The 27588-nt window shown below is 40.0% G+C and overlaps 1 protein-coding gene across 5 annotated transcripts; it reads left to right on the plus strand.

Annotated features, from left to right (window-relative positions):
* The first annotated feature begins 687 nt into the window (after positions 1 to 687).
* On the plus strand, positions 688 to 26699 carry LOC148339626 (sodium-driven chloride bicarbonate exchanger-like). 5 transcript variants are annotated; one of them, XM_088289426.1, is made up of 27 exons: positions 690 to 1254; positions 4008 to 4037; positions 12266 to 12347; positions 13754 to 13897; positions 13992 to 14133; positions 14895 to 15055; positions 15255 to 15443; positions 15780 to 15868; positions 16759 to 16916; positions 17010 to 17097; positions 17322 to 17468; positions 18785 to 18885; positions 19343 to 19517; positions 19909 to 20042; positions 20115 to 20360; positions 20527 to 20632; positions 21138 to 21299; positions 21392 to 21505; positions 21988 to 22149; positions 22238 to 22489; positions 22563 to 22631; positions 23239 to 23412; positions 23516 to 23638; positions 23773 to 23837; positions 23949 to 24053; positions 24621 to 24658; positions 25502 to 26699. In XM_088289426.1, exons 1-26 carry the CDS (start codon positions 1207 to 1209, stop codon positions 24631 to 24633), a joined length of 3279 nt encoding a protein of 1092 aa, XP_088145552.1. In that variant the 5' UTR covers positions 690 to 1206; the 3' UTR covers positions 24634 to 24658; positions 25502 to 26699. The 5 variants fall into 5 exon arrangements, with proteins under 5 accessions (XP_088145549.1, XP_088145550.1, XP_088145554.1 ...); XM_088289423.1 differs by lacking the exon at positions 24621 to 24658 and having other exon boundaries at positions 688 to 1254; XM_088289424.1 differs by lacking the exon at positions 24621 to 24658 and having other exon boundaries at positions 688 to 1254; positions 13995 to 14133.
* The last annotated feature ends 889 nt before the right edge of the window (positions 26700 to 27588 follow it).

A 27588-nucleotide genomic window follows, 5' to 3' on the forward strand; every position in this document is an offset into this window, starting at 1 on the left:
ACTGCTTTTGCCGCAGGAATGAATCAGAGTACTTCAGATAATGTTAGGCCAATGAAATACTACAGGACAGTATACTTAATTACGGGGACTAAAGAGCATATGCGGTCATGTATCGACTAGGATAAACGGATTAATGGTTTGAATGATGATTATATTATTTTCCACTAGTGCAGTTTGAATGTTTGACTTGTCAGTTGAAAAGAGGTAACCTGAGGTCAATTGCCTCCAAGGGAGGAGAAACGCAGGCTGCAATTTAAATTTCAGCAGATAAATTGATTTAAGAATAGACATGGTGGAAACTCAGATCAATGAGGGAAAATCAGTATGGTAAATGTGTTCAGTTCAGATCAATACATTTGAATTCATTCATTTAGGACTGTATGTTTCAAACATTTATTTAGGTCGATTTTAAAAAATATATATTTATGTGTAGTACTTTTTGATTGAGTCATTAATTCATGTACTCACACATAGGTTTTTCCCCAGGTGGAAGTTGATGTAAAAAAAAAAAATAGACCATAATGATGATGTGGTAGGATCCTTTTGAAGGACCAACAAGGGCACATTGACAGCACACCAGTCCGCTATTCCAACTCCACTTGTTCTGTTATTGCAAGCAACAATTAACATTTCCCACTTTTGACCAGATGGGGGCGCCAGAGTACACGAATTGTGCCGCACCATCCTTCGTCATGCTGTGCGATGGCGGCACTTGATCGCGTGCCGCATAGATTGAAATGTGGACTCGATCACATTCTGCTCTGACTTGATTTCCTTCATATTATTACCACATGCAAGCTATATATAAATTACATAGTTACGTGTTGCTGCGGGATACCTTCGCATGTAGGCTACTCGGGCGTAAATTAGAAACACAAGGTCAATGCACTAATCACCGTTTCTGCTGTTTTTATTAGATATTACGGAATTACGCGAGTATCAGTGTTACAATGGTTCCGTACGGAGGCTCTCTGACACGACGCCCCCTCCCCACATTTGTGTGGGCAGGCGCAACCTCCCTCCTCCATGCGTAAAATATGTAGGGCATGCTTTGCCACATCCATTTGAGAAAACCCGAACCGGTAAATATACTGTGCTGCGACTGGAGGGGAGAGCGAGCCATATTAGCCACTCTCCTCATCGTCAACCTTAATCAGAGTCTCAAGTGAAGAAGAGCAACACATTTGGAAGGAGGAGGAGGAAAAGATGGACATCACCGACCAGGGTGCTCAAATGGAGCCTCTGTTGCCAGCGGTGAGTCGTGTCTTCTTCATTCGTGTGTGAAATGTCCTCGTTTGGCTATTTGCCTTAAGAATAAAACACAAGCCGGTAGATTTATCGGTTCATCTTCCTCGAATATCATCACAAAGCTTGTATTGCATAAATTAAGTTTTTTTTTTTTTTTAGGTTTTAATGATGTACTGCAACGGGTAATTGGAAATTACAGTCACAAGGCCAATTCATTCGTCACTGAAATTCAATGTCATTTATGGCAACAAAAATACTGTTCCGCTTGGGCTGACACTGACAGACATAGCAACTTAGTAATATTTTAATGTTGGTTGTTCTGTATATTACTTTACCTCGCGTGTGCCCATCTATGACAAAATATTAGGCACACATCTTAGGATGCAGTTCATTTCTACATTGATACAAATTGATCAATGCATTGTCACTTGTTAGTCAAAACAGAGATTTTTTTAGAAATGGAAATAGAAGACCCAATGCCCAGTGAGTGTACTTCACGCGCCCTCTACTACCTGCAGCCTCTTATGCAACCTGTGAGCTAGGATGAGGCATCTTTCACTTGATTTTACCACATATACTTTAAACCAGCAAGAAGGCCCGTGCTAAATTCTCTGCACTCTATCATCATTTTGGGCATAATTTTTAGGTGAAACTGAGTTAGTTTGAGTACCTGCCCGTTAAGGTCAGAGGCCCACTCCATATAGCCCAATAAAGAATCCAAACAAGAATGTTGAATTAACTGAGCCTGGCGATAGCGTCATCTCATCAGTATTCTGGTTCTTCAAAGCTAGAGGGAAAAAAAAAAATATCCTCTCACTCGTGAGAGAGAAATGGGAGATGTTGACGAGATTTCTTCTGGGATACATGGCGTGCTTGTTCTCCCTGTTCTTCCATGTGTTGTCATAGCATCAGCAGGATGTCATGTCTCTATGTGGAGCAGTAGTGGAGCGATAATCTCAGGGAAGCGAGTATTGATGCAATGCAAGGTGATTTAAAGCAGCACCCTCCCTTGAGCCAAGGCACGTATTTTGGAAAAATGTACGGTACAATACCAAACAAAAATGGTGGATACGTCCGTTCATTTTCTGTTGTACCTTCTGCATTCCACACTACTTTGCTCTCATAGATAGATCAGCAATGACAAATTATTTGTTGTAAAATGATAATGTTCAGACCAGTGATGTGATTCACTGCTTTAAAGGTTAAAAAGCTCAAGAGTGGAGGAAAGTAACTGTTGGCATTATTGTTAACAATATTCACTGCTGAACACACGCACTGGTATTAGACCACTTATGTTATAAATATGTTATAAACTATTGTCTTTTTTCCATAAAACACTTCACGATCCTTAATGTGTGCAATTTTATTTTCCTTAATCTTGCACCATTTTACTTACTTTATTTTAAAGTTGAATTGACCTTTTTATTTTCAAATCTGAGATTGGCCTCTCTGTTAAGATAGAAATTAATCAAACAGCCTGTTAAGTCATTAAACTATTTGTCTGTTCAGGAATACAAGTAATTAATCCGTAAATAAAAAAAATAAAATAATATATATACGGCGATGGTGAAATATATTAGCCTCCGTGTGATTGTGTGCCTTTTATGTCAATTTTGTTTGAAACCACAACTGAACAATCAATTACCACTAAATTTTGTTATCAGTGATCTCTGCAGCATGATTGCTTCTGGACTTTTTTTTTTTTTTTTTGCCAAACGGGACTTGATATTTCCCGTAAGACTGTTGTACGGGCTCTTCATCCTGGTGGACTCCTATTTTATCATTCTAAAAAAAAACACATTGAAAATCTGAAACATGGCCATGTGATTTAGAAGTCGGTTCTTTGATGTCACGAATCCAAGGAGAAGGAATTGTGAGGCTTCAAAATGCTGTTCCAAAAGTAAAGCGAGATGGCGAGAGCATAATGCTGTCATGGGGCTGCAGGCACAGGAACTTTATTCAGGTGCACCGGACCGTGAAAAATGATGATTACGCTGATATTTTAGGAATAATCTCAAGAAGTCAGCTGTCAGTCGAAGTGCACATTGTTGCTGATTTGTGGAAACGAGATTGACCCAAAAAAATGAGCCAGACTTTTTGCAGGACACCAAAATCAAGGTTGTGGAGTGAAACTGTTAGTGGGCAGATCACAATCCTGCCGAAAACCTTTCGAGGGAGTTTAAAGTTAGGGTCGAAGGTCAAACATTTTTTGGATGATCTTAAAGAGTTAGTCATAGAAGAACTGAATGTGCCAAACCATAATATGATGTTTTAAGTTTTGAAAAATGGAGGCTAAATTATTGACAATTAATTGTCCATGACTAACCATTATGAACTTTCTATTTTTGTGCTTCTTTTCTAGTTTCAGCTCAACATACCAACAAATAAAACTCATCGATTGGGTCATGCAAGCAAACTGATTATCTTTGATTATCTTTTTTTAATTAATTTATTTATTTTTACATTTTTTATTGCATATTATGGACCAAACCAGTCATTAAATCATCATCAATTTAAGTAAATTTGAAATAATGACACGTTTTTGAATTAAGGTATTGAAAATAATTTTTATTTTTTTTTTTAAAAGCTGATTAATCAATTAATCTGTCGATTTCAATCTATATCATACTATTCATGCATCCTAAATAATCAGATGAAAATAATCGCTATTTTACAGCCCTAACACTAATTGTTAACAGTTTAACATTTTGGAATTTGGTTTTCTTTTCGTCCTATTAACTGATGTCCTTTGATTGCAGGAACAAAGTGCGCAAGAAACTAAAAATGTGGTGAGTACGCTACTTTTATTCCCTCAATTAATTTAGCAACATTTGCATTTAGCACACACTGGTTTGAGTTCCTCAAGCCCGTACTGTCTCCCACTGACAAGCGAAGGTTTGCAAGGGTAGGAGATGTTGATTTTTCTCCAGGGTTCGTTCAAAGTCGCAAACGGTTATAATGACGTCCGTTAGACGTTCAGCGACAGTTTTAAAGGTCGCAAAGAGTTTTTCCTGTCACAAGCAAGGCTTTCGATTTCATGTTTCTATGCGAAGAATATCATGGTTCAAGCGTTCACATTTGAACCTGTACTATTTTGCACTTCAAATAATTTTTGAACCAAGTTTAAAATTCTGTGACTGTTCTACCAATTGTCAGCAATAAAGGTATTTTTTATTTTAATTTTTTTTTTTTAGAATCGAATATAATGGTCCAAAGTAGATTTCATTTCCCAAAAGTACTTGAATCGGTTACATGGTGTCAGGAACATGAGTACTCAAGAGTTCAGTACTCGTAATGGTATTGGTCTGGGAAAAAAGTGACATTGACGATCCCTAAACACAATCTAAAAGCAAATCCGATAAGTTTATAAAAGCATTATGACATGACCATTATTATTGATGCGCATTGGTTCTAGTGCTACCACAACATGAGAGGCACTCATGTAAAAGATTTGGCCTCAGAAGGGCATTGACAGAGATGTGTGTGCGTGTGTGTGGGCGTGTGCGCGTGTGTGTGTGTGAGTGTAGCAACAGTGAAACACTGAAATTGTTATTTTTAGGTCAAACTGATTTATTTATGTTTCGGCATGGTCTTCGTTTTGACTGGAGCTCGTTGTGGTTTTCGCTCGGCTTGAACTTAAAGAAGTTTATTCTGAACTGAGGTTTTTATGGGCAATAAAAAGGAAATCACGGATACTAAAATTGAAAAGCTATTTTGGTTAATGAAAAAGGAAAAAAGATGTCTAATTGAAACCGCAGTTTACGTTTAGAAAATGAAAAAGAACTAATGTAACTATGACGAAAGCGGATCCATCCAATTTGACTATGATTGAGAGATAAAAGCGAATATTTCTCAACATGATTTCACGTCACAAATCCACTTTAGAAGTTGTCATTTTAGCAAACAAGGCATGCAATCCGAGTCCATGCAAGCTTCATTTCGTGTGGTCTTGAGAAGCAGTGTTAGGCACTGCTCTTAACGTTTTTTCAAGTCTGTGTTTCGTGATAGAGCATGTGTATTTGATTAGCGGTTGTTTTTTAAAGTTAATTTTTGTTGTTGTGTTTTTACATGTTTGTTTTTTTTGTTTTAATCAGGCACTCCTTCTAAACACATCTATTTAACAAAAACTAAAACTACTGAACACTACTTGTAAATTAAATCAAATATTTTGTATTAAAACAACAGATTAAAATGAACAAACCAGCTCTGAAAACAAATTCAAATCAACAAAATTTGGAAAAAAAAAACAAAACTCAACGTGAAATAAAAACTATTTATCGTGAAAAATCCCACTGATGGGAGTCTGACAACTAAACTTTTTGGGACTCCAACTGTGGCGCAGTCCCTGACCCAAGACTTGAGGCAACAAATCTCCCAGGCTCAGAGAGAAACAAGCTGCGCTCAAATCATGGTAGCATCGGTGATGTCACAGCGCTAATCCCCGTTGAAGGGTGGGGGGCGGGGCGGGGTGATGGGCGGATTGGCGGATGGATGCGAGTCAGAAACATTTGACCCTAGATGAGCGGCGACACGATTGAATCGGAGCTGAGCTGAGCTCCGTTTCTTCACTGGGCTTTTCTTGGGATGTGAGCTCGCCACCTTGAATTCCGAGCTGGGACTCGTGACCCCTTCTGACCCGCTCGTCCTGCCACTGCCCAAAGAACGAGGGCGGTTAGCGACCATCCCGTCCCATTCCGAGGGACCCAAAATGCTCTCGGTGGACTACAACAAGAGATTTAGCTACCAGGTAGGCCACCGTAATTTATATTATTTGGAAAGTTCTTGCCGAGAGGATGGGATGCGCTGTTGTGCATGTGAGAGGTCCGGAGGAGCTCGGCTTGACAGATGGTACTGTTCTGTTCTGAGATTGGAGCTTATACCTGCTGCACTGATCCCGGTTACTTCACACGGATCCAAAAAAATGAAAGAAATATTCATGTGCTGGCACAGTTTTGTCAGTCCTTTGACACCGGAGGAATATTTCAGCTTTTACAAGTAGTGATGCTCTCAGCAGTTATCATTGCCACAGTAACCATCTGTGGGGATGAAAAACCATGACAACGAAAACCACTCGCCAATGGCAGAGGCCCTCACAGCCACCGATAATCCATCTCCATCTTTGTAAACTCCAAACCGCAGAATCGTTCTGTATGTCCTATTTACGCTAATGCAGCTTGAAAGTCAATAGATTTGCATGGCTTTGTCTCCGAAGCCATTTTTCTCAAGCTTATATAACGTGGCCAACCTTTTTTCAACATGTAGGCCTAATGTTGTGCTGTGTTTGTTTGAGAAAAGTATACTTTATACTTTGCAAAGCAGCTCCCACAATAGTAATTTAACCTTCATTATGTTGCTCCCCAGGGAACACCCGTGAATAGCTTAGTGCAGAAATGAGGTCACACATTGTACCTGCGTCCCAGAGAGTTACATGATTTTGGCAAAAGATTACTCATAAGGAGCATGTGTGAAATGTATGACTTTGAAGTAAGCTGGCAGCGGGCTTTACAAGGGACAGGATATGGAAAATGGATTTTTTTTTTAAATTACTTGTATACAAATAGTGGAATCTCCGGAGTGCATGAAATGACAAAAATGTTTTGAAATGTAAGCAAGGGAGTCGTTTTATACTGACAGTGTGACTTGGCAGCTATGGTGGGTGAAGATTCGGCATTGTCACATGACGTTATGGGTCTGGCTGCCGAAAAACGTAGACGCATTATTAGCTAACTACAACAGTCTTGCAAAAGCCAGCAGAGTTCTTCCATTTGTTCGTGATAACCGACAAATATAAATACTCACGCCATGCACATCAATCTTCTCATCCTCACACACATTGGACCATATTATGAAATGCTGCATAAATGAGTGAAAATACATTTATTGTCTTCATGTGCCCTGGCTTTTGAATTAATTTTTTTTAATCCAACTCTTGGTCAGTGTTTCTCAAATAGTGGGGCGGGCGCGGTGCGATGCTGAGGAGGGCACGTGTGACTCTGGGGAACATGCTTTTTTCCCCGCCGTGCAATAAAGTGTAATTGCACATCCACCCCAGAAGTTGGCAGTGGCGCTCTCCTTGCACATTCTGCGCAGCGAGTATTAACTCTGCGGTGTCGGTTTGTTGTGCAACGAAAAATGCGATTTATAGTTGTGGCGGAGAGTGGCTGGTGGTGGTGGTGGTGGGGTGCGAATTGTTTTCTTCTTGCCTGGGGGGGGCGTGCATAACAGAAAACAATCGAGAAGCGCTGCTCTAAGCGAAGGTGGAGCTGCTTGCCACGTTCCGCTCCCTCCACACCCGGTTACTATGGTAACAAAATTCCTAATCAGCATTAATTCCATAGCTGTGGGTCAGTTTAATAAAACAGGACCGCCTCCTCAAAACAGGCTAAGTTCTTGAAAGGCTTAAAGAAATTATATGTAAAGTGTGTGTGAAAGAGTTATCTCACACACACACACACACACACACACCTCTTGTTTAAAGCAGATCACTGAGAACTGTTTTGAATTTAAAAAAAAAAAAAAAAGTACATCCCATGTGTCCTTTTAAAAAGGAACGTAATTGTAGTGAAATGTAATATTTAATTTTGGATGTACACACATCCCAACCTGGTAAAAAGATGAATATCATATTTTGTTGTTGAGAACCAGCAAAAAGATTAAACACATATTTGAATTACAGTAACAGTATTCCAGTTAGCTCTGATCAAACATTTTCATTATAAGTATATTTTATCCCTTTAGCGCATTTCACCGAGAAGACACACAAAGTGCTTCACAAAATACTGTCCTACATAAAATACAAAATTAAAGGAATTAGTTTAGCATCAAACAGTTACAAACAAAGTGTATTGACCACTTAAAAAAAACAAAAAACAATCTGGGTGGTTTGTGTAGATTGTGAATCGTGTCTCGGCCTGAAGTCACGTGTGCTCATATGTATATGCAACACGTATGTGCGAGCATCGTGACCTTCGGGAGAGGAATGTGACATTGGACTCATTCCGGCGTCAATTCTTTTTTTATTTTTTCTTTTTTCTTGGTACAAGCAGAAAATTGGATTCAGCTCTTGCGTTGCATTTTATTGTGCCAGTGGTCATCATGTTATGGCCGCTTGGCATGTAATAATTCCTCTGGAATGATGATGCACTGTCCATACAGAAACACGTGAGAATGTCTCTTTATCACGCTCGGTCGCATGACCCCCCCCCCCCCCCCCCCCCCCCACCTCATCCATCCCGACTCCCCCCTGCAGTCTTGCTTACATGCTCGCTGTTCTTCCCCGAAGCTTGCATCACACAGCACGACTCGTGAAATGTATGATTTCATTTCCTCTACTTTTTCATAGTATTTCTTTAAATCCTTCAAAGTCCGATTTAGCTTAAGTGGCTGTATCATTGCGGCCTATAAATAGAAACAAAAGCCCGCTGGGTGGATATTTTGGTTTCTTATTACATAATGAGTTATGATACATTTTTATTGGGATTTTTTTCGGAAGGAAAACATTCAGTCATGTTCAGAGGCGTTCTAAGCTCCCACACGGAACAAGAATTGCAAATGCGTCACGCTGGAGGCAAATGTTAGTTTGTAAACTTAGAGAGTCAGGGGTTGAATGACTTCCGATTTTTTTTTGTAGTCACCTCAAGTCAACTTTGATTATTCAGTGACATCATGAATATTTTTATTTTTTGGCACACGCACGTTTAAACACAAGCATGCACACTTTCATGACCTTGAACACAGTCGGACCTTGTAAAACTCTTGACCGCCGATTCGCGTACCACAAATGCGGGATCGCCACTCACTACAGTAGGAAGGAAAACTTATGTTTGAGAGAAACGATGGTTGGATATTTTTTTTTTTAGTCCATATTGGATTTAAAGCTGTTCAGCTAGCATTAGCGGGTGCCTTTCAGATGGGCTTGCAGTAGACTTCTTTATATTTCCACCCATTTGAGGTACTTCGGCAAGTTTGTCAGGCCGGCTGACCACCTCCTCTTTATTTCAGTGAGGTCTCTCGTGTTGTTAAACGGCTTCGGGCTGTAACTGTCATTGCAGGGTGCTAAAGTCGATGCGCCGATTTTAGTCGGTTTAGGCTTTAATGTATAGTGTAGCTTTTGTGCTGACATTTCTTCAAGTACAGTACACAGTGTGGAAAGTCGATGTGCATTTCGACCGTATTCAACATAAACGTGATTGCACACATCACAACAGTGTTGCATTAGCTTCCGTTTAAATCTTGCCCTAGTCTTTGGCTCAAAAAGTTTTGTGCATTGACTATATCAGGTATGGCTAAACTTTACTCGCACATTAGCATCAACAGCTTTGTGGTTGACTATTACGTTGAGCAGAGAAAAAAGGGAACAGTACCCAATGGGGGATAGTCAGATGAAATTAGTAAAAAAAATTAAAAATAATGTGTGTTGTCTAGTTCGGAGTTGATCAGCTTAAATTTTTATTTCATTTTATCTTTGATAGTTGGAATTTAATATTGGTTGCACAGGTATTTGTTATGAATGTCAGCACTACTCACCGCCGGCGTCTTTATCACTAGCTACCAGGTTTGTAATTTAATTTGCTGGTCAGCAACACAAGAGTTGTTTATGCATGATTAATGTCTACTTTCCTTACTTGGCTACATAAAAGGAAAGGGAAACAGGAGCAGTTCAACATCCCATACACATTTAACAAGACTACACAACGTTACGAGAGTGTCTTGAGCAGGGGTGGGCAAACTACAGCCCGGGGGCCACATGCGGCCCGTAAATTGTTTTAATCCGGCCCGCCGAACTTGAAAAAAATTAAATGAATAAACCTTGTTGATGTTTTTTTTTTTCTTCTAAATGCTGTTGTTTTTTCAAAGACATATATATTGTTGTAATGCTTTTGTTCACTTTCATTTCAAATTAAATTAATTTATTTTTTTTCTCCAATGAAGTAGGTTACCAAAAAACCTCCATTCATCCACTCCTGGTCGGGCCCCTCTGTCAAATTTTAGAGCCCATTGTGGCCCGCCAATCAAAATGTTTGCCGACCCCTGGTCTTGAGTCATGAACACTGAACTGAACTAAGACCAACGAGGGCTGCAGTTCTTTGCTTGTCGTCCTGGGTTCTTCTGTAACCTCTTCAATGAATCGTTGATTCATTTTGGTTGCCGGACCAATCCTTGGAAATTATTTTGCAAGCTTCTCCAGATTGAAAGATTTCAATTTCACAGTTCCGACACGCATGTTTAACTGCAAGATTCATGCATCGGCAATGCGTCTGTCCACTAAACACTTTTGATCTTCTGGCTCATCATCCACGTGCTCGTCCGTGTGTGGGAGAGTGACGTGCCACCATTTCACTTGCCCGCTAATCTTTGCTGTATAAGCATCAGCCAAGTGCTACGCTAAGCTTATCACGATGTACTGCATGTGTACTTACTAAGCAGAGGGACAATATGAATTGGTGTATGACCTTTGACCTTGACACTTGGCATCAGATAAATATCTTCAAAGGGATATGTTTAAAAAAACAATTTTAAACATCCATGGTGCATATATTTCTTGTCATACTGGAATGATCTTGTATTCGAGGCAGATGTGTCTCCCGCAGTGCGCCAGTCCTCATCGTGCCCTGGCTTGGCCAATGGCGAGCCCGGCTTTCGTTAAATTGTCAACCATGGGGCTGGATCTCGTCAGTGTGCTCCTGCTGGCGTTTTTGGCGCCGTCTCTTCTTCCGCCTCGCTCGGCAGCGAGTGTTCATGGCTGTCGGCTGCTCGCTCCGACTATAGCGTATGTAGAGCAAGAGTGTGGAAAACAAATGAGCGCCCAAGACAATGACATCATTTTTGTGGTACATGTACACAATGCCAAAGATTAAAAAAAGGGCTTCTTCGCTTGTCACAAGTTGCTCAAGACACTTGAAAAGGCATGAAGTGAGGAGGCAAGCGGTACTTTTAATGCACCTGATAGGACTCTGAAGCGACAATTTTTCGAGGCCTTCTGTGGGACCCAACACGGTCCGAAGCACTGACCTTCGTATTTTCATGACGTATAACTTGCCGTTGTGTGCATGTTGGATTATTTTCTTTTTTTTGTTATATTTCTTTTGCTTTTCCATTATAATCTACCCAGGACCTTCAGAATCTCGGTGCTGGTGTCTGACATGACTATTCAGAATTGCAGTTTATTCAGATTCTTGCATTCCCCACACTTCCCGAATTTTTCTGTCTTCCGATTGATTGATCAGCGCTACTTAACTGGGATGGTGGACTTTTCAAGAAAAGCAGACTCCGTGATGATTGGTCGGCCAACACATTACCTGGCAAGCTGGCTTGTTTCAACCATGAAAATTATTTAGTCGCTGCTTCCAGAGCAGCAACATCTAGCTAGCTCTGACTAAGCCAAAGAACACAGCTTTCTAACTTTGAGAAAATGGATCTTGTCTTCTCTGCATATACTTATAATGTGATTTTGTATATTATTTTATTACGTGACAGTCGTGTTATTCACGGGTTTATTCGGTCTATCTATGATCCCAAAACACTTTAAAAACATTTTAAACTCAGCTGACAATAATATCCCCGAAAATAAGTGGCATGGCATACCGATTGAATAATTGTGGGGTTAAAAAAATGCAGCAGAGCAAAAACATACGCATGAAGCAAAGCCTCTGTAACTTCCGCTATAACGACCCAGGCTAAACGTAGCTTCTATCAACATATAAACGTCTCTCCGATGAATGTATTTCCTTGACACTTACTACTTTTCTATTAGCTTGGTGACATTTTGGTTTTTTGGAATGTTAAGGCATAAAAAGTACAAAAATGCAAATAGGGTCGATTGCACAGAAAAAAAGTGTCATTGTTTTCGTCGGAAGTGGTTCTCCATAGCTGTATTGCAGTTTCAAGATGTAACATTTTTTGGGTGCGGTTTTGGACATATCTTCCCACATTATAAGATGAGCATTAGATTGAAAAATGTTCGATTTTAGATTACTTCCAGTTCCAATTGAGCCTTGTCTGTGCATGTTTGTGTCAGAGGACTGATGAGGAAGCAGTGGTGGACCGCGGCGGAACCCGTTCCATGCTGAACACCAACTTTGAGAAGGAAGAACTTGAAGGTAAACAACCCTCTCAGTGTTATAAAATCATTTCTTGATGCAAATGCTAAATTTGGTGTGAGGGAAGGTTTGCACACACATTGTTTTTGCACTGCATGTTTGATATAAATGCTGAATTGATTAAACAATGAATGCTATAATTTGCTATAGCAAAGCATTGGACATTGTTAATTTTGAATACTTATTCATTGCTGTTATATTACTAGTATTATTATTAAAATCTGATGTGCCAAAAAAAGTGCACATTTGGTATCAGTGCAAAATCTTGATCTAAAAAAATTACTTGTGACTCTGATTTAAAAAAAAAAAAAAAAATGTTGGCCTGGTTGGTAGTTGTCTACATGTTTTGCTGCACCATTTAAATCAAGTGTCCCGCATAGATACTAGTTGGCAGCCTGAGTAACTATTGAGTTTCCCCTTGTATGTTAGCATTCAGGTAGCAAAAAAATCAGACGATCATTGGCTTATATCTCGAAAAAAAAAATCATAAATTGGGTTGTTCGTGACACACTTCACCAGCGGTGGAAAATTCTGGGATAAATAGTGTATGTGTAAAATCTATAACGCTGAACTATTTGATTTTACTGGATACTGTGGCACCTCATATGGTGCAGGAGGCAAGAACAGGGCATTCACAGTTCTCTGACCACTCAGCTGAGGGCCAGGGAAGGGTGGATGGAGAGTGGGGGTGTGCAGCACTGGCCAGTCAGCTCGACTGCAGTAAAAAAGGGGAGACAGTCAGCTTGGATTATCTTCACTCTAACCTTGTGCATGCATGCTCAAATTCTGCACGCACAAGTGTGGCAGCTAAAATGTGGGGAAAGCTTTCTGGAGGTGCCACTGTTTGGTCTGCATTCAAGGTAAACAATCAATAAAAACCACGAGACCACAGAATCCCAGATCATTTGTAGATGAGCATTATCATTTTTTTTAAATCATGTAAATTTTGTTAATGGGTAATTCATTTAAGAAAAATATTGATACTATTTACAATGCATCAAAGAGCAAAATATTTAATAAGAGAAATTAACTGAAACAAATACAGATTAATAAATACATTTTAATGAACTACTTTTTGTATGGAAAAAACGCCAACACAACCAATAAAGTACTTTGTCTTTTTGATTTTTAAAGGCAATATTTTTTGATTAACTTTATTCGAACTTGTTTTTCATGTTATTATTTTTTTTATACTGCCCCCGGTGGCCAATAAGCGCACACCGACAGGATATGCAATGAATTAATCATGCAGTCTGTTAAATACTCACCATTCTATTTCATTTGCGTTCTTAACAATTGTTTTATAAATTTTAGAGTGCTGTTTTGTTTTTTTCTTAAAAAACATTTTTGTTGTTTTTGGGGGGAGGCCTTAATGGCATTTTTTTCCCCCATTTTGTTGACTCCAGGTCACCGTACTCTCTACATCGGGGTACATGTTCCACTGGGTCGGAGATCACATCGCCGCCACCGTCACCATGGCCACAGACACAGGAAGCGGTCCAAGGAGAGGGACTCCACAGCTGACGACGGACGAGAATCCCCCTCACACAGTCGGTGTCCCTCCGTCCATGACAGTTGCATGTCGCTGCTGACATTCTGCCGCTGCAGTTTTCAGCAGAAATGAAGCCTTGTGCTTTGCTGCAGCAGACACACCAGCCCAGAGGGTGCAGTTCCTGTTGGGGACAGAGGATGGCGATGAGGAGCACATCCCACACGCCCTGTTCACCGAGCTGGACGAAATCTGCCTCAGGGAGGGGGAGGATGCAGAATGGAAGGAGACTGCCAGGTGGGTCTGTTTTTGTTGCACCACATCATACTTTTGTCATCCCTATAGACATTTTCATAATGTTGGCAAACAATAGCCACAAGTGGTCTATCACTGACTAACTGAAAATGGGGAGAAACTCTTGCTGTGTTTGTGCTATCAGATTAATATTTGACATTTTGCTTTACTCCTCAAAATGTTTTTAATTTATTTGGCATGGATGAGTACTGAGGCAATTTACTGATAATAACATTGTTATTACTATTCAGTGCATTAATACGGCATAGTTTTCCTCTTGAATGCAGGAAATGAATCATAGTTTGTTTACTTACTAATGTGTATTATACAGAATGCTATACTCACCTGCCACCTGCTACGTTTTTGTACTTGTTATTTATTTAGTCATATTTTGTGTTACAATATCTTACTGTGGTTCTGTAAAACGTCCAAAAACAAGTTCCGGCTTCAATTGGACTTATTCAACTCAGAAAAAAAGAGAGGCCTCGACTGTTCACTATTATCTGTTGTTGTGCTAATTGAAATTGTTTTTATCAAACGTACTGGGAGTATCGGAACTTGATATTGGTATCGGTGAGAACTCAATAGTGAATATCTGTTCTGGTATTGAGCTAAAAAAAAAAAAAAAAAGTAGTGGCGAATATCCCTCAAGTTAACCCAGTTAAGACTAAAGTACCCAAAAATAAATGCAAGCATCACCATTTCTATGCGTTTATCAGCTCTAAAGTTCATCCAGCTGAAATGATCTGTGTGCGCATGTGTAGGTGGCTGAAGTTTGAGGAGGACGTCGAGGACGGTGGCGAGCGATGGAGTAAGCCCTACGTGGCCACGTTGTCTCTACACAGTCTTTTTGAGCTGCGCAGCTGCATTATGAATGGCACTGTTATGCTGGACATGAGAGCTAATTCGCTGGAGGAGATTGCAGGTAAAAAAAATAAATAAATCAAAAAGAATGAATGTGATTCTCCAAATCATTTTTCTAATCAATTATTCAAACCATTCTTCCTCTAAATTTTTTGTGTTCTATCCATATCCATAGATAATCTCTCCTCTGCACTATGAACCGACAATCCCTTTTAAAATACCGTAAAACAAAAGCAACCCCACCTTGCTCTACTTTTCAGATATGGTCCTGGATCAGCACGAATTGTCCGGCCAACTGGGTCAGGATGCCAGGAGGAGGATCCGTGAGGCTCTGCTCAAGCAGCATCACCACCAGAACCACAAGAAGTTTGCCAACCGCATTCCCATTGTCCGCTCCTTTGCAGACATTGGCAAGAAGCAATCGGAGCCTCATTCCATGGATAAGAATGGTGAATATGTGTTCGGTTTATATATATCCGAACAAGCTAATGAGATCCGGTACAAGCGCTGTAATAATCAATCGGACTTAGTGGGAAGACAGACCAACAACATGTCTTTCTGATTGTTTGATGACATTTTTTTTTTTATTAAAAAAAAAAAAAAATCACAGCAACACTTCTTCATTTTAGGATTGTTGGATTGTCTACTACTATGTTGTTAAAGGTTTAAAGTGCTTTGCTAAGAACTCTTTGTTTTTGTGTTTTGTAATTGTCCTTGCAAAAACTAAATGTTTTCATGCTTTTCAGCATTGTTTTTTTTTCCTGACGTCAATGTTATCTTGACAGGCCAAACAGTTTCAACTCAGTCCCAGTCAGCCAGCACTGAAGGCAAACAAGACGTCAGCAGAGAAAACAGCGCTGTCGACTTCAGCAAGGTGAGCCGCCGCTGGTTTCGCTGTTTATTTGCAGAAAGTCAGACTGAGTTAAATTGTTGACTTAAGATTGGGTACCGCGTGGAACGGTCAACTTTTGCGGCTTATCCTGGGAAACTGGACAACACGTAACTGGAGAACCAACCCTTTTACGAAACGCCGTAATCATTGACATGCTTCTAGTTTTGTATTGCAGTTTGAAAATAGTGAGATTTCATGGTTCAAAACTTGATTTAGTTGTATCATGTACTCTGATCAAGGAGAGTGTCTGAAATGATTTTCATAAGCTTGTCCGAGACCAAACTCAAAACACCCTAAAGAGAAGAAGAGAACCACCAGAATCAGAGCCAACGTTCAGTCTGCTTTGTCTGGTTGGGTTCAAATAGAGCATGAAAATAAATCCTCACTTTGCTTGCGTGGGTTTTCTTCAGGTGTGCTGACTTTTGGTGTTAATATGAGTGTGAATGATAATAAAATCAAAATATATTGTTTCAGCACGGCCTGCAAGAAAGACGAGTTTTCCTGGAGGCAGAATTACTACACCTACAATTTCGAGGAAACTTATTATTAACTTATGTAAACAGAATTATGAAAGTGAACAAATGGAGATAGTTGGGTATTTTAATTTTTGTTAGCAAAATTAAATTTTACTTAATATTCTGCATTAAACTATAAAATCTGCTGCCAAAATAATCTATAAATAATATTGTTCCCAGTATGGACCCGTGTGGTACTCCATGGCTATCGTGACCTTTCAAAGAACTCGTACCTCTTAATAATAATTCCCTTTTAAGAATCAGTGAATTTTATATCCTGATTTGACTTAACCGGCATCAATTCAATTCTGTCATTTTCATTCCCACGGCTGATGTCATCTGACATTTATTTGTTAGATTGACCTTCACTTCATGAAGAAGATCCCACCTGGTGCAGAGGCCTCCAATGTCCTGGTTGGCGAGTTGGAGTTTCTCGAGCGCCCCGTGGTGGCCTTCGTCCGTCTGGCACCCGCCGTGCTGCTCAGTGGCCTGGCCGAGGTTCCCATCACCACCAGGTTGCTCCCGCTGACCTCGATGTTTCTTCCTGGACAGATGATCCGGCGCGCTCCCTGACCGTCTCCTCCATGTACTCCCTGTGCATTTCACAGGTTTCTCTTCATCCTGCTTGGACCTCTGGGAAAAGGTCCGCAGTACCATGAAATTGGACGGTCTATTGCAACCCTGATGACTGATGAGGTGAGGTTCTGGTTCTGGCAATATCGAAGCAGCAATAATGACCTGTTGCTTCCTTGAGATCAAGCTGTTCCCTCAAAAATAAACTCCAGAGGAATAGACGCACAGCACGCTATTATAAGCATCGGGACTTTTTTATTAATGCCAGATGTTGATTTTTCCACACCTGGAATGAACTTAATTATTAAAATGCGTTTGGATACCAACCAAACTTTTTACCTGCCCAGGTTTTCCACGATGTGGCGTATAAAGCCAAAGACAGGAACGACCTTGTGGCTGGTATTGATGAGTTCTTGGACCAGGTGACAGTGTTACCCCCTGGAGAGTGGGATCCCTCCATCAGAATAGAACCTCCCAAAAATGTGCCCTCTCAGGTAAACTCACACACTCCCTCAAAAGGAAGGCCAGAGGTGTTGTTTTGACCCGTTTGGAGTTTTAGAAGATTACATACCAAACCGAAATGTCTGAAAAAAGTGGATACACAGGACAATTGCAATACAGTGGAAAATAATTGGGGGTTTTTTCTGCCTGTCACTATATGTAGCTAGCAAAGATATATTAAGATGGATAGATACAAAAAAAATACATTGTTTATAGTAAATGAATAATAAATTTCCGACCAAGTAAGAGAAATTAGATTGGCTCACTTGTTGAGAATCACTAAACAACTCCATTGTTGACTACCGCTAAAGTTTTTTGTTTTTTCTTCTTAATAAATGATTAAAACTTAATTTTTGATACTGTACACAATAGCCAGATGTAGTAAGAGGATTCTGATGTTGTACTTTTACTCTTACAATAGTTAACTTGTACAAAATTTAAATGTTACTCAAGCTCCTTTTCCACTGTGTGGTAATTATTTCTCATAGTTGACTATTAATTCATTGTCAAAAGCAGGCACCCGTATTCTAGTCACTGTATACTCCGATACAAGGTACAATTTATACTAGCTAGTCAGTTGGGGTTTGGAGTGAGACGTACAGATGTGTGACATAAATAGTAGAGGGTCACTCATTGGCTGTCAGGTTTGTCATTGATGCGTTCTTAGTCTGATTTCTCAAGTAAAGAATTGAGAATTGAGGAAAAATTTTAAAAATAACAAAATAAACACACATGCAAACGTTATCTTACCCTGTTGGTACGAGATAATACTTTGTTATAATCCACTCAATTCTTCATTTTGCCACAGCTAACCTTTTTTTTTTTGCCATTACCCTTGTTTTAAATCCAATTTATCTCCTTGCCGTGGCCAACACAACGATGGCAAAATTTGTATTTATTCAGCTAATTTGAAGCAGGGCCTGTTCACATGGCGGTCTTGAAATAAAAGACCGCTGCAGTAAGTTATTGCATCAGGTGAAATATTCTAGTGGTCGACATCAATGTGGACATCTATAAATGAGATTTATAGCACCTTTCATGCGGTCCAACAAGTGTTCATTTCAAAATTATGTATTGAGTATAAAATGATCCCTTGGACCAAAAAACAGCAAAATGTATCGCTTCACAATCAATGGCTCTGTGTAATAAAGAACTATAAAGTGTGAAATTGAAGAAACACTTAAATCTGAATGCTTTTGGGCTGAATGTTTTGAGTGTAACACTACATCGTTGTAATTCCACACTCTGCTTGCGATGTGTGGAGGTTGGACTTAAGAAAAACACTTTTTTTTTTTTTTTTAACTCGCAGGAAAAGAGGAAGCTTCCTCCTCTTCCAAATGGAGTCACAGATCTTGTTGAGTCCGAGGAACACGGAGGCCATGGTGGCCCTGAGCTTCAACGCACTGGAAAGTAAGTCGAAGAGACAAAGACACCATCGTTACTTTCGCACCGGCTTTATGATTGTCAACTCACCTGCGCAAGACATTTCAGTGTCCCAATTTCCCCTTTAGACAAGCCACTTTGTGCAACACGATAATTAAATCTGTGGTGATGTCATGTCTCAGGTGTTAAACTTCACACTCCGCTTACACACTGGAATCTTTTCTTCTCTGATGCTGCCTCAGAAGACGGTGAAATCAACTTAAAACGCTATCCCGTGTACTTTACGTACAGTAAAAAGTTGACTGAGATAGCCAGTGTGTAAGCGGGTCGTGTCAAACTGCCTTGAGCAGTGCTGGCGAGCGGTTTCTTTCTCATCGTCAAGCTCAAAATGTGACTTTTACCCTCAGGTATGATTAACGCCACAGTTGTAACCCTGTTGTTACATAGCAAAGTTTTGCGCCTAAAATGTGTCGTCTTTCCCAAGACTGTTTGGCGGTTTAATCTTGGACATCAAGCGGAAGGCCCCTCACTACCTTTCGGACTACACCGATGCGCTGAGCCTGCAGTGTCTCGCCTCCTTCCTCTTCCTTTACTGCGCTTGCATGTCACCTGTCATCACCTTTGGAGGGCTTCTCGGTGAGGCTACCGAAGGACGTGTGGTAAGAGAATTAAAAAAATAAATCAAGAAATGAATAAACTCAAATAAAAATATAGTGATCTTCCCGACTCACCCGAAATAGGGGAAAATCAAAACATGAGTTTTTGTCACTCCCACTTGTGTTTTAACTAAAATGTATGGCAAAATAGAATTAAATGTTTTATATTTAAACACCAAAATGTTTAACCAAACCCTATAGTTAGCTAGCATGCAATTTAAGATGCTGTCAACAGGAAATTAGCGTCAATATGATGGTAATTCTACATAATATTTACACATTCAAAAATGAGTCGACGTGATGACGTGCTTCGGCAACATTTAGATCAAATCCAAACATCCCTTCCTATGATAATGTGGTGTTTGCCCCATAACGATTATTCCTGTGTTCTCAGAGTGCGATCGAGTCCTTATTTGGGGCTTCCATGACTGGAATTGCCTACTCGCTTTTTGCCGGGCAGCCACTTACAATCCTTGGCAGCACCGGTCCGGTCCTTGTCTTTGAGAAGATCCTCTTCAAGTTCTGCAAGTGTGTCTTTTTCTTTCCTCACTGTCATTTTTGCAAAGTCACGTTTCTGAAGTATGTCCTATCCTCTCGTAGGGACTATGGCCTCTCCTACCTCTCCCTGAGGGCCTGTATCGGCCTTTGGACGTCCTTTTTCTGTCTCTTGCTCGTGGCCACCGACGCCAGCTCGCTTGTTTGTTACATCACACGGTTCACAGAGGAAGCCTTCGCTGCCCTCATCTGCATCATCTTCATCTACGAGGCCCTGGAGAAACTGATTCACTTGGGCGTGCACTACCCCATCAATAAAAACAACAACCTTCAGAAACTGACTCAGTATTCGTAAGTTCCTTGTTTTAAAACTAATAGAAGGAACACCATTCGCAACAATATTTGATTGAGCGGGGACCAACGTTCAAATAACTGTATTGTTGGGGTTGTTTTTCTCAAAACCCGCTAATTTGGAATTGTGGAGAGGAAACTAGATGGTCTACATTATATTCCGTAGGTGCGCTTGTGTGGAGCCCAGAGATCCGAGCAATGAAACTCGGCTGTTCTGGGAGGAGAGGAACATCACCGCCTCCCAGGTCAACTGGACCATGTTGGAAGTTCAGGTAAATAATTATAAAACTCACTGGGCGGGTTGACCAGCATGATCCAATTATATCACGCCAATAGTTTTTTGGGGGGGTTTTTTTGACCGAAAAATGCAGAGATATGTGTTTTCACATTTGTACTCACTCCTACTGGAGCATTTATAGCACGACTCATTTAATCCCAGATATTTTATCTAGAGGAAACCCCTCATTTCCAGCGTTTTTCTGGATTCTGACAGATTTTTTTTTCCGAGGCCAACAGAATACTGTGTTCTAATGCTATAAAAACTCGGAGCTATGTAAAAAAAAAAAAAAAAGGCAAAGACGTATAAATACGTCTTTGGGAGGTGGGGGGGCTACGTTTTTGAAAACGTATACGTATGTCTTATGGATTTTACGGTGTTAATTATCATTTAAAACACGTGGGCAAGACTTTTGAAGGATTTGGGAACCACTCACTAGATTCACTTGCTTGCCGTCATTATCCCACTATCATCCTCATGGTGTCTTCTGGTGCCAGTAGGAGTGCGAAGAGCTGCACGGCGACTTTGTGGGCAGTGCCTGCGGTCCCCATGGCCCTTACATTCCTGACGTCCTATTCTGGTGTGTGGTCCTATTCTTCTCTACCGTCTTCATGTCCGCCTTCCTCAAGGAGTTCAAGACAAGGCGCTACTTCCCTACCAAGGCTAGTACGAGCGTAGCCACCTAGTGGTCTAGCTACCCCGAAGTCTACGCCATTTTTATCTAAAAGAGCTTCTTGATCTTGTTTGCCTTCAGGTGCGTGCCATCATCAGTGACTTTGCAGTCTTCATCACTATCCTCACCATGGTTCTGGTTGACTACGCTCTGGGTATTCCTTCACCAAAGTTACAAGTTCCCAGCAAGTTTAAGGTGATTCTTATCTAGTCCATCCAATCAGTTTTTTTTCATGAAATATTCTAAGCAATGTTAGTAAGTGAGCAGAATTGTCACAATCCTGACCGTTTGCCTTCCGCTCAGCATCTTATTCTTAAAAAATATGGGTTTGACATCTTGTGCTTGTATCAAAGTCCTTGGTCAAATGTCTGGAACACTTCTTGAGTGTGTAACCTCTTTCAGTTTCAGCAAAATTGTCACAACAGAGATGCAAGATTGAACTTGGCATTTTGTTACGCGTGTGAAGATGCCCATACGATTATGTTGTGACATTAACAATGCTTGAAGAGTGACATTTTCAACACAAAAGGACTGCAGAGGCGACGACATTCAACTCCCCAGCCACAGTGTTCTGCTATCGGCTTTCACGCAACCACTATTCCACATTTAAAAAAAAATAAATAATAAAATTCTGTATTATAGACTAACAGCCTCTCTCCTCTCTGTACTGTTTTTAGCCAACCAGAGATGATCGCAGCTGGATTATAAACCCCGTGGGCCCCAACCCATGGTGGACCACCATCATCACCTTCATCCCTGCCCTGTTGTGCACAATCCTCATCTTCATGGACCAACAGATCACGGCTGTTATTATCAACAGGAAGGAACACAAACTGAAGGTACACTTACCCACACCTGGAAATGACTTTGGAAAAAGTTGTTGGACTTGCGGGTAAAACGTCCTGGTATTTGCTGTGGTCTTTTCAGAAAGGCTGTGGCTACCACCTAGATTTGTTCGTGGTCGGGGTGATGCTGGGCGTGTGCTCTGTGATGGGCCTGCCGTGGTTCGTGGCCGCCACCGTGCTTTCTATCTCTCACGTGAACAGCTTGAAGCTGGAGTCTGAGTGCTCGGCACCTGGGGAGCAGCCCAAGTTTCTGGGGATCCGCGAGCAGCGTTTTACTGGCCTCATGATCTTCACCCTAATGGGCTGCTCTGTTTTTATGACCTCTGTGTTGAAGGTCGGCAAAATAAACAAATAAATGCATGCTGTGTAAATATGGAGAGCTCACAAATTTCTGATTTGAATTGCAGTTTATCCCGATGCCTGTGCTGTATGGAGTGTTTCTCTACATGGGGGCGTCGTCACTGAGAGGCATCCAGGTGAGCTTGGGACAGATCATTTGTTGTGGGAGTGTTTGTGCCATTTTTCTCATACAATGTGAGATCCGATGGCCTGCACATGATTTTGGTTTGTTTGCTCTCTCGTTTTTTGTTATTGTTCTTTACCACCAAAGGATCATCTTGATCATTATGGGATTGTTGAGATCAGTGATTCTCAAAGGGTGGCACACATGCTCCCTCTAGTGGCACGTGAAAGAATCACAGCTTAAGTACAGTTCAGTTATATTTAATTTGCAGTAAATTGTGTTATAGATTGAATTAATTAATGTATTACGTTAAATACATTTGCATTTGGCTTTTTAGAACTGTTGTTTTTAAACCATCTAGGTACATTTTTTCTTTTATTTTCATATGCAGTAAATTGTAGCCAAATGTTTTTTTTTAATTTTATTATTTTTTTTTTTTTACTGTTTAAAGTGTGCATACTGTTCCAGCAGCTTATGTACGTTAATATTGAATAAACCTTTTCAGAATAAACTCCCTGTCTCTTTCTTTTTTAGACGCCTTTGCTTCTGTTGATAGCTGATAGATCGAGACATGTTTTGGAGTAAAAATGAGTAGCTGTATCTGACTTCTCTGTTGACAGTTCTTTGACCGCCTCAAATTGTTTGGGATGCCGGCCAAACATCAGCCTGACTTCATTTACCTTCGCCACGTTCCACTGAGGAAGGCGCACCTCTTCACCATCATCCAGCTCAGCTGTTTGGTGCTGCTGTGGGTCATCAAGACCTCCAGGGCCGCCATAGTTTTCCCAATGATGGTAAATGAACCTTATTGTGGATGCAGAGCCGAAGGTTGTTTATGAATATTACTTACAGTGTGTTTTTTTTTTTTTTTGTGTGCGTGTGTTTGCGTTTCTCAAGGTCTTGGCACTCGTCTTCATTCGTAAACTCCTGGACTTTATCTTCACTAAGAGAGAACTGAGCTGGTTGGATGACTTGATGCCCGAGTGGAAGAAAAAGAAGCTAGAGGATGCCGCACAAGAGGTGCAGTGATACGTAAAGGACAATGTGAAGTCATTTTTTTTTTCGTGTCAACTCAAACACTGAAAGGAAAATTGCATGTCTTTGGTGACGATGACAACGACTCCTTGCTAACGGTCACTTGTTTCTGTCCTCAGGAGGAACACAGTATTATCGTAGAAGAAGAAGGCATTGTGCAGGTTCCACTTGAAGGTCACTACAAGTAAGTTTAGAAGTGATTTTGCAACAACCACATTGTCTTAGAACACTGAAGCATCTCCTGTGCTTATCTTTGTCATTTCAAATCTGATTTAAAAAAAAAATGTATTCCAAGGAGCGACCCGGCTACAGTGAACATCACTGATGAGATGTCGAAAGGTTCCTTTGGGAATGTTTGGAAGGGTGTGAACCCTGTGGAAAAGGATCCAGCTGCTAAAAGGTATGCCCTCAAAAACAACAGCAAAAAAAAAAAAAAAGGGAATGTTGCTTTTTGGTGAGCCTGCCATGTTTATTTTGTAGAATAAAACGTTCCCAGAATATTGTGAACTGGTATGTTTAGGTTCAAGTGTCAAGTGTCATGTCCATACAAACATGGTTATTAGCCTTTTGTCCTCACGCAAACTGTGTTTAGGTCACTGAAAATGGAGTGGGTTTTTTTTTTAGTATTGCTACCATTGCATGCTTACGCCAGCCAGTTTTATTTTTGTTTATTTTCTAATGAAATTTAATTTGTCTCCTCACTTCAACACTAATTGGTGCCCCCCTTTTACTCCAATGACTATAAACACAATTAATGTTTGCTTGTCAGACTGTTAAATTAAATTTTGTAAATGAATTTACAGAACTTTCTGTGACGCTGAAGGTTTTTTTGTTTGTTTGGGTTTTTTTTTTTTAAATGTCTGCGTGGACATGACTTTTGAGTAGCCCTGTCCTAATGGTTGTGCAGCCAGTAGACTAACATAGAATCTCCTGCATTGCCTCCCTCTGCCTCATTCCACCCATCAAGCTCCCCTTCCTAACCTCTCAGAAGCTGAGAAGCCAAAGGTGAGTCTTATCCTGTTGCTTGTTTAGGGTTTGGAATAGCTGCAAGTTTAGACTCAGTGATCTTGAATAAATGATTTTTTTTTTGGTTTGAAAATGTTCACACTTGGCCTCGGCACGCATGCTCTTCTGCTTCCCGTGCATGTTTAGGAAGGATTGATTGGTAGCTCAACTTCGGGGTTTTTGAGTTATAAGCTGTTGCTTGGCTGTCGACTTTTAATTTTTCATTGCTTTGACTTGCATGCCAAAATTTGTAATAAATGCGTTGCATGCTGGAGTGAGCTCAACTCAACTCATTTCAGTTGTTCAAAAAAGGGAGCTTTTTAATGTTTATCGCCATTGTCTAAGGAAAGTCATTTGTGCAATGTGGAATGCCATTGATGGGCTAACAAATAGCATCATTGTCATTCTGTTAGAACGCACATCTTCCAGACAGTAACGACTAATCTAACCAGTTACTTTTTCCCCACCAATTAATCAGACTACCATTACATTTCAATTATCACAAAAACTTTATTATGTGGTATATATTTAATTCAACTTGACATTCATGTCAACATTTCAAGGGGTATTGCCTTTACCCACAAAATGCAGTCAAAGTAATATGCCGATCTATCGAATCAGATTGCTCCATTGTGATACATGTGCTTCTTATAGCCACTAGGGGGCATGCTTGCACGATGTCTTGGCACTGCCATGATAGCTGTGCTATATTACCCAGAGATTTAGTTATGAATAAAGTTCATTTGGCATTTCCCCTCAGTCTCCTTCTACGTTTAAAAAAAATATATATATATTTTCTGCTATTTCAATATGTTATCTTTTCCCCCCCTCTCATCTGCCTAGTTTACCCAAGAAAGAGAAGCGCCACAAGCGTCGGAGGCACGACAAGAGCTTGGACCGGGAGACAAGTTTGTGATGACACACACTGGCAGACAATGCCATCGTTCTCTCTGTTTTGTTCATTGAAAAAAAAATATGTGCCACACTCCACCACCTTTGTACTGTGATACACTGTTTTTTTTTTGTTGTTATGCGTATGGTGTGCAATTTGTGAATAAAATATGAAATTAGGAACAACATCAGCGACTATATTAAAGAGTCAGTGCACTTTTGTGTGAAACCAGCAACAAACGGGCCAACAAAAAGACACTTTTTGGAAAATATTTAATTGTATTTTATATGTTTCGCAAAACCTGTAACAAAATTGTTAATTTGCTTAAATACGTGATGGACTTTATTGTAGAATTTAGGATTTCTGTGAAAAGTGTGTCTAAAGCAAATATTTTATTGGGGAAAATATCATATTATATCGCATATATATTCTGTATATTGACATTTTTTGTGATGTTAGCACTGTTTTTTTTCTTCCTTCATGTTTTTCAAGGTAGCACATTATCTTAGCCTCCTTTGGCAAATTGCTACTGGGTCTTTTTCTTTGTTCACCGTTGCTGATTTTTCGAGTGGCTTGTTCTTTACCGCTGTCATCTTGCTGTCAGTACGTGTCATCCACGGACCTACGCTGTCTTCTGTGTTGTGTTGGCGTTCAAATTTTTTTTTATTTTTTTTTTTTAAAGACACCATTAGTACGTCTAGCGATGCAATAATACTTTTTTTTTTCTGCAAAGGGCAACCTGTAATATGTGCTGAACAGTTTTAACACTGTATAATACATACTATATTTTATTTTATTCAGTGTTACTAATATATTACTAAAAATGATGTCCACGGCATTTTTCTGATGTAGATGTTTCTTTCCCAATGTCTGACGCTTCTCTCGATGCTTCGACCAACTAATAAGAGGTCAAAATTGTATCACTGTCACATATTTTGATTGAATCTGTGTGTATTTTATTTGTATTTTTGTTTGCCTTAAACTTTGATAGATGATAGCCATGTGCGTCGGTTGGCAATTTGACTGGAAATTGTGAAGTAATCAGTTCCAATTTGTTGTTAAATTGTGGTTTTGTTCAGTAGAACAAGAAGGATATCATCAAGGAAGTGTCTATAAAAAAATTCAATAAACCTACACAAAGTTACTCTCCCCCCATGTCTATATTTGCCCTTGAACACCAAAAGATCATCCACCAGGCAAAAAAATAAAACAGTAGATTCTCTAAAAAACTAAGAAAATTGTTAAAAATCAACAAATTCCTTCTATTTGGCAATAAGTAGTTTGAAGATGAGGCAAGGGGTGTGTGTGTTTTTTTTTATATCTATCCATAGTCCTGGTGCCTTGAGATACAGATGACCTGACTTAGGGGCTTTTCAAGATACAAGTCGTCGTTCAGTTAAATTTTTACTTTTTTACTTGAGCGAAATAAGAGCACTGTCTGTTGGCCATGAATTCAATTCAACTCACTTTTAAAATTGGCCCATAGTGAACAATTCTCCACAAAAAAATAAATAAATAAGGCTTTTATGTGTTTAATGCCACCCCCAAAGGGAGTGTACTGCTAAAATAAAACAAAGAGAATTGTACATGGATGTTGTATATTTAAGAAACCTTAACTGGTTTACTGTCGTTTGGGAAATCTCACGGGTTTTTAACGAGGGTAGGCTGCCTTCTTTCTGCTACCTGTGGTGGACGCTGGGTCCTAGTGTCCCACAGGTTACATTTAAAACAACCTGATTGAGTTTAAACATCTGCTAGCTTAATGGTAAGAGTAAACACAACGCAAAATGCTATAAGCGGGCAAATAAGTAGTTTCGATAGTTACTGGGTTACAACCTTCGAAGTAATCGATATCTGAACACAAACAATACTGGACAGACATTGTTTTCAAGCAACATTGTATCGTACGTACATAAGTATTTGTGTTCGAGTTCAACATGTACAGTACCGTCATTGTCTTTGCTCATGACGCGCAACAGCTAAAAAAAAATCTCGTTATTTTAAAAAAAAGTGTCAAAACGTCAACATGTTTCTGATA

Source organism: Idiotropiscis lumnitzeri, chromosome 3, assembly GCF_059441095.1.
Source record: "Idiotropiscis lumnitzeri isolate Australia: NSW breed Sydney's pygmy pipehorse chromosome 3, RoL_Ilum_1.0, whole genome shotgun sequence".
NCBI lineage: Eukaryota > Metazoa > Chordata > Actinopteri > Syngnathiformes > Syngnathidae > Idiotropiscis > Idiotropiscis lumnitzeri.